At 46.9% G+C, this 11,663-nt stretch overlaps 1 protein-coding gene across 1 annotated transcript in view; it reads right to left on the bottom strand.

Moving 5' to 3' along the window:
• Positions 1-11,663, bottom strand: part of Cyfip1 (cytoplasmic FMR1 interacting protein 1) — an 80,573-nt gene that overhangs the window by 31,939 nt on the left and 36,971 nt on the right. Inside the window, exons 10-13 of the mRNA XM_026784280.1 lie at positions 7,242-7,333; positions 5,906-6,023; positions 1,618-1,740; positions 362-487 (exon numbers count right to left, since the gene is read on the bottom strand). Of these exons, the coding sequence (XP_026640081.1) occupies positions 362-487; positions 1,618-1,740; positions 5,906-6,023; positions 7,242-7,333 (459 nt within the window). The remainder of the gene's footprint in view (positions 1-361; positions 488-1,617; positions 1,741-5,905; positions 6,024-7,241; positions 7,334-11,663) is intronic.

The following is an 11,663-nucleotide window of genomic DNA, read 5'->3' as shown; positions in this document are numbered from 1 at the left end:
GGGAGGGAGGGAGGGAGGGAGGGAAGAAAGGAAGGAAAGAAGGAAGGAATGAAGAAGAGAAGGAAGGAAAGAGGGAGGAAGGCAGTTAGTTCAAGACTGTTGAGGACCATATAAGTGAGATAAAGATTTAGTAGCCATTATGAGTAGAAAACAACTGGAGTCCGCTATATGCTCTTCTTGGGGTAGAGACCAAATCCCAACTTATTTATCATCACCTGTCTTTCTACTTTCAAGAAACTATTGTCCACTGGCAAGCACTCACGGGGGGGGGGGGGGCTGGCAACACCTACCCCTCACTGCCCCCCACCATCGCTAGGCACCAGCATGAGCAGTGCAGGGAACAGGAAGCAGGCGTCCTCACCTCCACCAGGGCAAACTTCTCCTCGGTGGTGTAGTTATAACGCGTGGCGCGCTCATACTCCTCAGCATTGTCCGGGCAGTCCTTGTTGGAGTACTTGTCGGTGGGGTGGACCAGCTTCCAGGAGTACTGTGGCAGGCAGAAAGAGGAAAGATATTCCACGCTGAAAACACTTGAGTTTGGACTGACGAGACCGCGGCTGAGGCCACCGAGAGGTGAGCCTTTAAACATACATACTGCTTTCTAAAAGTGTCTTTTACACACACACACACACACACACACACACACACACACACACACACACGTGTGTGTGCATGCATACATGCACGCGCACACTGCTTTCTAAGTGTTTTTTGCACACACACACACAAATGTACGCACACACACATTGCTTTCTAAAAGTGTCTCTTACACACACACGCACATGCACACACATGCGTGCATACACAGACACACACTATTACCTCCAAAAACCAGCACTCATAGTCATATAAGCCAGGCTTAAGAACTAACCCAGGCAAAAAGTTCAAGTTGTTGTATGCTGAGTAAAACTTCAGGCGATTTATTTGTATTTACAAAAGTATGCTTTTCAAATGACCATGTATGTGTCCAATTGCATGTTTATCTGACTAAAATAGACTTTTATTTTATTTTATTTTTTTTTTGGTTTTTTTCGAGACAGGGTTTCTCTGTGGCTTTGGAGCCTGTCCTGGAACTAGCTCTTGTAGACCAGGCTGGTCTCGAACTCACAGAGATCCGCCTGCCTCTGCCTCCCGAGTGCTGGGATTAAAGGCATGCGCCACCATCGCCTGGCTAAAATAGACTTTTAAAAGGGAAAGATAATTACAGTTATTTAAATCTTCATAGCTACCAGAAACATTTTACTAAACCTTAAAGATACTCATGGGTACAACTCCAAAGAGTCAAATGTTGGTCCAAACAGGAGACTGAGAGCTAGGTAGATGGTAAAGGCACTGGCTATCCAGCCTGATGACCCAAATTTGGTGACTGACAAATAATCTTGCCATTGCAAGTTGTCCTATAAGGTGTGTGTCTTGGCACACCTCTTCCCCTGCCTCATATAAACAAACAGGCACAGAAAGAAAAGCAATGATCCTGTTGGCCAGCTTTCTGATTTATATCTCAAAAGATGAGGTCCTTCATGTGACATGGAGGAAAAGCACCCCTAACCAACCAGGAGTGGCTACACATGTAGCTGCTCGAACTTCCAAACACACGGAGAACGCCGCCATGCCTACCACTTCCATCACGTGTGCGCTCCACTGCGACAGAAGCTGCAGGCCCTGCAGAGCCAGGTCGAAGAGCTTCCGGTACTCAGCATCTGTCTTCTGGGCCTCCTGCCGGCCAGACCCGGTGACCACCTAGGGTACACAGGCAAAGGCATTCAGAGAAAACCCGCCAAGCTTCCTTCCTTACTGCTGTGCAACACAGCTTCTCTGGGTACGACATCCCCCTGGCCCCTCTCTCAGGGGACCTATGGACATTCATGAAGGCTGGGTAAAGAGGCCACTAGACGCCCTGCTTGCCCCTTCAGGTGTGTGAGCAGTTAAAGGTTCGGTAGTACGGAACTATCTGCAAACCATCCATGTTCCTGCAAGTCGCCCCAGTTAAACTCACTAGTTCACGAACTAGACTCCGGTAGAACGGTTTCTTTGATTTGCCATTAACGCACTAATTGGGGTGACCAGACACTTGTTTCATTCTCCTCGAAAAGCTCACGTAGCGTCCAGAAAACCTACTCTAGGAGTCTATTTCAAAGTCACATATGCAAAAACGAAACAAAACAAAACAAAAATCCCACAAAGCGATCAGAGTCTTCTACATAGCTCAGACCGACTTGAACTCACTGCTGGTCTTTGCCTGCTTCTTCAGCGTTGCGGTAACAGGTCTGCACCATTTTCTGTTCTTGTTCTTGTTTGGGTTTTTGTTGTTGTGGTGGTTATTTGTTTTGATCGCAGAGTATACTGTGCTTCACGTATACTGGACAAACACTGAGCTCTGAGCTCAGTCCCCTGAGCAGGCATTTGTACAAAAGACATGAACAGCTGCCTGATCAATACATGGAAAGATGTTCAACAACACTGGTGGGAGGACAGCCTAAATCCAAGCCTGTTGACACTAGGCTGAGCTCTGATCTATGTTGCCTCACAATGGTAGAGACTGGTTGTTCACGCTGTGCCTCACCCTCAAAAATCTCATTTTATAAGCAGCATTGGGCTCTACTTTTGAGCATTTGACACAGTAACAGGTTGATGCAGACATTTGGTAGGCATGGAAGTCTATAGAGCCCTCCCTTTACAAGGGACACACACATAAATCACTGATCCCTAAAAGTAAAAAATGTGTCACCTTTATCGAAGTAAATGAAAACCATTTTAATATATAGGCAGATCAAAATCACAGAGGAAAAGCAGATGAGAACCTATCTGACCACACTAGACCGAGAAAAGAGCTTAACTCCTTCACCTAGATCCCATAAGGAGGTGAATATGGATACCAAACTCCACCAGAGAAACAGTCTGCCTAGATGTCACCTGACTGCCAAGCATGTGTGTGCAGAGATGGACAGAAAGCTCAACTGTCCCAGGGGCTTCCGCTCAGCTTGGTCCCATAAATGACACAGACGACTCATCCACCCATCCACTTATTTGGCTGTGGGAGCCCTCATGTGACTCAGTTTCCATCTGGAGTCATTCTGACTTAAAGAAGTCATCTGAGTTCAAGCCTGCCTACTCTGCTTTTTCCAGTAACCTTGAGGCCCATGGGTAATGTCTGTGTTAACCCATAGAAAGAGCATTTTTTTTGCCCAGATGAAAGAGTACATTATTCTATTAAGACCTGCGCTGGTAACCATCCAGAGAGATGGCTCAGCGGTTAAGAGCAAGGTTCGCAGCCCGATCATGCTTCCTTCCCGAGGACCCGAGTTCGATTCCCAGCTTCTACACCGTGCTTCTCAGCCATCCGTCCTGAGCTCCTGCGCCCTCTTGTGGTGAATGGGAAAAAAAGATTTTTTTTCTGGTGTCCACCAGCCAGAGGCAGTCCTGGTTAGTGATTAGCAGCTGCTTGCTGCTAACTGAATTCTTGGTTTTTTTTGTTTTTTGTTTTTTTTGGTTTTTCGAGACAGGGTTTCTCTGTGGTTTTGGAGCCTGTCCTGGCACTAGCTCTGTAGACCAGGCTGGTCTCGAACTCACAGAGATCCGTCTGCCTCTGCCTCCCGAGTGCTGGGATTAAAGGCGTGCGCCACCACCGCCCGGCTTGCTAACTGAATTCTTGTGTGTGACTGTGCACCGACTTCAGCTTCCTCTCAAGGACAGCGCAGGAGGTGGTTTACTGCTCTTTGTTCTGCCTTTTGCCTGTAATTAGTATATATGCTGGCTGAGAAAAAAAACTCTGGGCTGTTTGGTATTCACCTTCAGTCCTCCCAGTCTAGCCTGTGTTTTCTCTCTCAGGTTCTTTTAATCTGCCATTTTCTATGACCTCGTGCCCCCTCCCAGGCACCCCCTGCTGATTCCTGCCAGAGCGCTCCAACATTTGGCCACCCAGAACTGCAACCTGGACCTTCCTGCCCTCTGCTGCTACATCCTCCTTGGTCCTGAACACTGCTTCTAAAGCTCAACCCAACCCCGAGGCTCACTCAGACCTGTGACCCAGCAGCGTAACTACAGAAGTTCCTCCAGCTACCTCCCTCAGGGTTCATGCTGTGTGACTCACTTAGGTAAAATGATTCAACTACACGCAACCACAGAGACAAGCATTAGACTAGTCAGTGAAAGGGGAGACCTACCGATGGGCGTGAGATTTCTTTGGGATAATAAGAACGGTAAGAAGGGACTTCATGATAGCTGCACAGCTCATCAGATGTAACCATCTTCCAGTTATAGAATCTCAACCATTGAATTGTACTCTAAGTTGAGTTACAGCGCCATAAACCTCTCCCTAACTCAACTCCAGGCCTACACTTCCCAAACAGCACGTACTGAGGGACTAGGAGTTAAATGGATCACTGGGAGGCTGATAAAGGTACCCAGACAGATAGCAAAGGTAGCGCTCAGCCTGCTTTGCCCTTGCCTTCCTAACTCGAGATAAAGGCCTGGCAGCTGGGCCCCCTACAGGTGGACCAGGCCGACAAGTTCAAGGCTAGACCAGAACACATTTACCCAAAGTTGTGAGTGTATCATCTTCCTTTCCTTCGATGAAACTGACCAGCCTTAAACATGAGAAGATTCCTTCTCCCCATTCCAACACACCATGAACCCTCAAAATCTGCACCTCTCGAAGTGAAACCAACTTCAGAGTCCTCCTCTGCTTTGTAGGGAGTCTTCCCCCGTGCCTTGTGGGTTTGTGTGTGTGTCGCCATCTTTAAAAAAAAAGTGTTTTCCATTGGCTGATTATGTCTGAGACATCCCCTGATGCTAACCACTGTGCTTGATTTTCCCCTGCATTTAATTCTTTAACTGGCAGAGAAAATGGGACCAATCCAGAGGGGCAGAGGATTCCCCTGCACTGACCTTGAGGCCCCAGTTAGCTTCAGCCTGAGAACTGACTTCCCTTCTAAAGGCAATAAGGCCTGCAGATCAGAAACCCTCTCTGGTCTCCCTCTCCATCTGTTTCCATTGCTTCATCCTAGCCTGAGTAGTTCTTTGGGAAACCCTAACATGGTTCACTTTTCCTTTCCTCTTCTGCCCCTTCCCTTTCTCCCCTCCCTCCCTCTCCCCCTATCCGGCTTTTCACTGGAGCTGACATGCCACGCTATACATGTGTTATGCAAGTGTCTACCAGTCCCAGCCCTTCCAGTGCTTTCCTGATAAAAAGCTTTATTCCATACCGCCTAGCCGATACAGACAAGGCTAACCCACACTGTCTCATCAAGTATGAGGGTTTTGCTTTGTTTTTGAGTATTTCGGTTTAGGTTTGAGGGATCTTCCCCTACTTAGGTTTGGTCAATTTAAAGAAATGAATTTTAAAACACTGGCATTTAAAAACCAATTAACGTTAATATTTGAGTGCAAAAGAATAAAAGCAAATCTTTGGGTGCCAATGTGGTTCTTGGTACAGCCTCATGGTGCAGTAGGTATGCACCCCACTGTTGTAGTGTGTGGCTCTGGTGCAGCCTACATGGTGAGGTAGACGTGTATCTCACTGTTGCTGTAGCGTGTATCTCTGGGTGCAGTGGGTGTGCACCTCACTGTTGCTGTAGCATGTGGCTCTGGGTGCATCCTATACGGTGCAGCAGGTGTGCACCTCACTGTTGCAGCGTGTAGCTCTGGGTGCAGCCTACACGGTGCGGTAGGTGTGCACTCCACTGTTGTAGCATGTGGCTCTGGGTGCAGCCTACACGGTGCGGTAGGTGTGCACCCCACTGTTGCAGCATGTAGCTCTGGGTGCAGCCTACACGGTGCGGTAGGTGTGTACCCCACTGTTGTAGCATGTGACTCTGGGTGCAGCCTCCATTGTGTGGTAGGCATGTACCTCACTGTTGTAGCATGTGACTCTGGGTGCAGCCTACACGGTGCGGTAGGTGTGTACCTCACTGTTGCTGTAGCGTGCCAGCTCAGAGATGAAGCGCATGTGGTCCTCCCGGATCTGGATCATCTGCTCACAGATGTTGTACTGCGGGCTGCTGCTTGAGGACGTGCAGGTCCACCTGGGCATGGAGAGAAAGCCCTGCATGACCTAAGGCACCAGTGCAGTGCCTAGGACAGCACCGACTGCAGCAGAGGAAGACCCTGTGGTGCTAGGAGCATTCGATGATTGAAACCGCCTGAGGCCTACAAAACCCGAAGGATGTACTACATAGCTTTCACTAGTAGAGATCTCCTGTCCCCTGAGGAGAAATGTAATGTCTAAATCACAGCTAAGTGGTAAATACCGGTTGGGTAAGGGTATGAGCACTCAACAAATCCATGAGCCATGTGGAATTTACAATAAATAAGACTGTGTGCATATAGCAAGTTGTAATGGTAAGCTACAGACCCTTCGCAGCTGAGCTTACTCTAGGCCTAGAGACCGAGTTCTTCAGGACCCATGGGCCATAGTGTTTCCGCCTTAGCCATTACAGGCATTATCTATGGTTTGTTTGTTATTTCTATTAAAAATCATTTAAGATCAGGCTCAGCTCCAGGGACCTTGCAAAAATAGGCCTGGATTGGTTTAACCCTCAGGAGACAATTTTGTAAACTCTGCTAATGTACATGCATTTCCTGCTCCTCTCCAGGATTGGCTGATATCTGCTAACATACATGCATATCCCTGCTCCTCCCCAGGGTTGACTGACATTTGCTAACGTACATGCAAATCTCTGGTCCTCCCCAGGCTTGGCTGACAGGCATGCTTCATCACACTACTGAGTGTAGAAAACTATTTTCATATATTTATATTCTCAGTCAGCACTGTGTGGTAGAAATCTTTAGAATGACAAACATGTTTTAAGGCTGCACTGTCCAACATGGTAGTCACTAGACTCTGAACATTCAAAATGTGGCTTGCTTTAAGAAGGAAATTAAAATGTTTAGTGCTAGCCGGGCGATGGTGGCGCATGCCTTTAATCCCAGCACTCGGGAGGCAGAGGCAGGCGGATCTCTGTGAGTTCGAGACCAGCCTGGTCTACAGAGCTAGTTCCAGGACAGGCTCCAAAGCCGCAGAGAAACCCTGTCTCGAAAAACCAGGAAAAAAAAATGTTTAGTGCTCTGATCAATGAATTTAAAAACAAAGAGTTATATCTGGCAAAGAGCTACCATATGGGACACTGGTTTCCACACTTGTGGGAATGTCAAGGTACTACTTTAGACATGGAAATGCACGCTCTGGAGGTGCCCAGAGGGCCCTGGAAGAAGTTCTAGCAGCCCGTCGAGTCTCTCCTTACCGGGACTTATTCTCTTCATAGTGAGCACTGGTCTTGATGTATCTCGCCAGTTCTATCTGCATATCTCCAAACAGGGGAACCACCTGCAGCTGCTGCAGTCACATAACGAAAGGAAGAGAGCATCACAATGGATATCCCATCACCAGATCAACAACAAGGGGAAACAGCTCACACTAACTTTTAGCTTGCGTTAAACACGGCTGCAAAGCATTCAGTACAGGAACATCTCCTCTGAAATGATGAAATGCAGTTTAAGAAACAACACGCAGAAAATATGCCGAAAGACAACCTACCTTGTTGCTCCAACCATTGCTGCATTGCTATAAATTAATAACCAACATGTAAAAGTTGAAAATTTATAGCGAAACAAGTTAGAATTGACACTCATAAAAAAAAAAAAAAAAAACATGTGTTAAGACCTCAAAGCAAAAACCCTGTCCTTAAAATTCTAGAGAGAACTCTCAATGGATGGAAGAATATATCATGTTCATGTATTAGAAGGCCTAACAGTTTATTGTGTTTGTATGGACTAATATGACTGTCCCATGGTATGGCTAAGGGGGAGGTATTTATTGTGGATATATAGAGAAAGAACAGCCAGAAGCTTCTGGAGGGATCCAGAGCAGATAGAGAAAGTAGCAGACTGGGCCTTGAGTACCCTCCTTAACCAGCTCTCGTGGATGCACCTGCAGGGCCTAGCTGGGGCTCTCTGTGCCAGGGAGGTAAACAATGGGGATGGAGAACGAGAAAACACAGTGAGATAGATGCAGGAGCACAGGAGAGAGAGAGAGAGAGAGAGAGAGAGAGAGAGAGAGAGAGAGAGAGAGAGAGACAGACAGAGACAGACAGAGACAGAGAGAGAGACAGAGAGAGACAGAGAAAGGAAGAGCATGAACATATCAAAGATAGCAGGGTTGTAAGGCAATGAGTAGCTGAGAGAGAGAAGCCCGGGAGCTGGAGGGCGGTTAGTGGAGGGGAGAAGGTGCTAGGAGCTAGGATGCTAGCATGAACTTTGAAATGGATAACTAGTACTCGCGACACTGAGTTAGGAGACCAGCGTGCTGGCACGCTGACAGGCACCAACCACAGATCGGCCATTGTTCCTTTTGCCTTTCAGAATTTGGGGAAATGGGGTTTCCTTTGAATCTGACAGTTTCTCACTAAGTTTATTCTTTGTTGTTGTTGCTAGGGATAAAAACCCAGGACCATGTGTCTATTAAGCAAGCACTCACTCACTCACTACCAAGCTACACTTCTAGCCCAGACCTGTATTTATGGAACCCAAGTCAATATCTCAGTAGGAAAATATCTTGAAAAGTGAAGGCTGAAGAATAAAGCTGGAGGAGAGTCTCTTCCGGATAAACACATCTGGCAGAAGGCAGTAGCTAGGAAGTCAGTGTGGTGATTGCTCCAGAGTCTCCACGGGAGTGGCATATTGGGGGTGTAGCCTTGCTGGGGTAGGTGTGGCCTTGTTGGAAAAGTATGTCCCTGTGTTGGTAGGCTTTGCAGTCTCAAGCCAGGCCTGGTGGCTCCTGTCCTTCCTGCTGCCTGCAGATCCAGATGTAGAACTCTCAGCCACCTCTCCAGCATCATGTCTGCCTGCGTGCCGTCATGCTTCCTGCCATGACAATAATGGGCTAAATCTCTGAACCATAAGCCAGCCCTAATGAAATGTTTTCCTTTATAAGAGCTGATGTGAGGGCTGGAGAGAGGGCTCAGTGGTTAAGAGCACTGGCTGCTCTTCCAGAGGACCCAGGTTCAATTCCCAGCACCCACATGGCAGGTCACACCTGTCTGTCACTCCAGTTTCAGGGATCCTAATACCTTCACACAGATACACATGCAGGCAAAACACCAATGCACATAGAACACAAATAAATAAATCATTCGAAAAGTAAAATAAAAATAAGGAGTTACTGTGGTCATGGTGTCTCTTCACAGCAACAGAAACCCTAAGTAAGACAGCAGGTATGGCCCTTGCATCAAGGAAGGAAGCCAGAATAAAGGACAGAGACCCAGGGCAGACACAGACTTATTTGTGTACGGGAGAGGTTGCAGAGGAACAGAGAAATAAATGTCTTTTTAACCAATAAGCAGGGTCACCTGAATAACCACAGTAGAAAAAAAAATTCTAAGAATTTCAACCCTCACCTCCCACAGAAATAAACACGGGGCCAATTCCAGAGAAGGATTCCAGATCTAGATGAGAAAGGAATCACAATGCTTCCCAAAGGTAACCTAGCAGAAGATTCTTGGGATGCCTTCAGTGGGTATGAACGAAAACACTGGCTTATCAAGAATACAAGGAAACCAAGAACTTCCGTTGACCAAAGGACACCATAAAGTAGGTGAAGAGGGGAGGGGTTGAGAACGAGGCTCTCATAGTCTAATGATGGAGCCAAATGCTTATTAGCAGGGACCCTGGGTTCCGTCCCCACCAGCGAAAGAAAAGAAAACAGAGCCATGACAAGGAGGCAGGCAAAGTTGGGAGGATGCCTAAGGGCGTAAAGTTTCAGCTCTGGAGGAGGACCCACGGCTGACAACATTTAACAGTCTTACATGGTTGACATTCACTATTAGAACATGGTTAAATGTTCTCTACATGAAAAGGTATGAACTTGATTTAGTCAGTACCCAACGAACATATGTATTATGACATCATGGTATACACCATAAACAAACAGTATCTATTTACCAACTGTATTTTAGAGCTGAGGGAAAAGCTGAACCATGGAAAGGAGGATGTGTTATTGAGGGGGGGAGGGAATCCCTGCTGGTTTCACCGCACAGGGAACAAAGAAGCGAGAATGAAAAAATGAACAGCCAGACGAGCCAGGGTCTGATGGAGAATGAACTCATAAACAAGGCTTATGGGTCCATTGCCTCGGACACGACGGATCCTACCGGGTGTGATAACTATAATCTTATTCTTCCTGATTTTTCTCACAACTGTCAGCAGCATGTTCATTTACTGGGCACAGAAGGATGACTGCCTCCTGTACTGTGCACTTCTGGTGAATGAGACATGCCTTTCCAATTTGGCCTCAGCTCCGTGGAACGGTGAGGAGCTTAGAAGCCTGTTTTCCATCATTAGCTAGCTGACAGGGCAGCGAAGAAGGAATCAGCTAGACCCAGTGTCTCTGTGCATGGATTGCAAGCGACTCTCTGCAGAGGAGACGCGAGGACAGAATTGCAGGTGTGTGGCTTGTTAAATCAAGGTCTTTTAGACAGAGGGACCTGGAGCATTTGCTAGTTTCTCTAGCCGGGCCCAGCCGACCAGCAGCCACTCCCTACTGAATTCCTTAGCAATTTACACTACACAAAGTCAGGCGTTGGAGGCGCACGCCTTTAATCCCAGCACTCGGGAGGCAGAGGCGGGTGGATCTCAGTGAGTTCAAGGCCAGCCTGGTCTAGAAGAGCTAGTTCCAGGACAGGAACCAAAAAAAGCTACGGTGAAACCCTGTCTCGAAAAAAAAAAAAAAACACAAACATCTAACCTCCGTTTATGCCGTACAATTCAAGACTCAGCTAATTAACTGTTTATGTTTTAGTCCTAAGATTGACATGTACGACAAGAACAACAATTAACCAAGTGCAGAGAGAATCTGCTTTATGCGGGAAAAGTTTCCCAGACAGCCAGGGCCACAGAAGACGGTCTGGCCTCACAGCCTCGAACAATAAAGTTGCAGGCTTCCCGCCTTGGACTCTGGGGCTACGCATAGGATGAGAAAATGTATTCTTAGGCTTGGGACACTTTAATGCCAGCCCTTGCCAAAGAGCGCCGAACTGTCCAGCACTCTTCGCCCCGCCGAGGCGTTGCCATGGTAAATGGCTCTGCACCCTATTGTTTACTGGAGGAATGCATTATGACCCTGAGAAACAGCTTCGTAACTTTTCCACTGCCTAAAGTTTGTTGTGAAATGGGTATATAAGCTGTGTGAACAGATGATTAAAAAGAATCGGGATGAGAGAATTGAAAGTAAAGGTTAGAAAGAATTAGAAGAAGAGAACCGGACCTGGAAAAGGACAGCAGGAACAAAGAGAGCATGACCCTCAGATCGTGTATGTCTGAGTCTTTCTTCCTCAGACAGATAGAAACTTGTTTCCTAAAGACATGCAGATGAAGGTTTCCTAAAATCCTGGCTGCTCTGAGGTCTTCCTAGGGCGACCCTGGGTGCAGCGTTGGGAGCTGAACACCTAGGCTACAGCAAACACATGTAGGCAAATGACCCAAACACACCAGATGAGATGATAATAATAATAATAAACCAAATTACCACACACACCAGATGAAATAATAATAATAAACCAAATTACCACACACACCAGATGAAATAATAATAATAAACCAAATTGCCACACACACCAGATGAAATCATAATAATAAACCAAATTACCACACAGCAGATGAGATGTAATAAT

The sequence above is a fragment of the Microtus ochrogaster genome, chromosome 22 (assembly GCF_000317375.1).
Source record: "Microtus ochrogaster isolate Prairie Vole_2 chromosome 22, MicOch1.0, whole genome shotgun sequence".
NCBI lineage: Eukaryota > Metazoa > Chordata > Mammalia > Rodentia > Cricetidae > Microtus > Microtus ochrogaster.
This window is presented reverse-complemented; position numbering and strand designations above follow the sequence as displayed.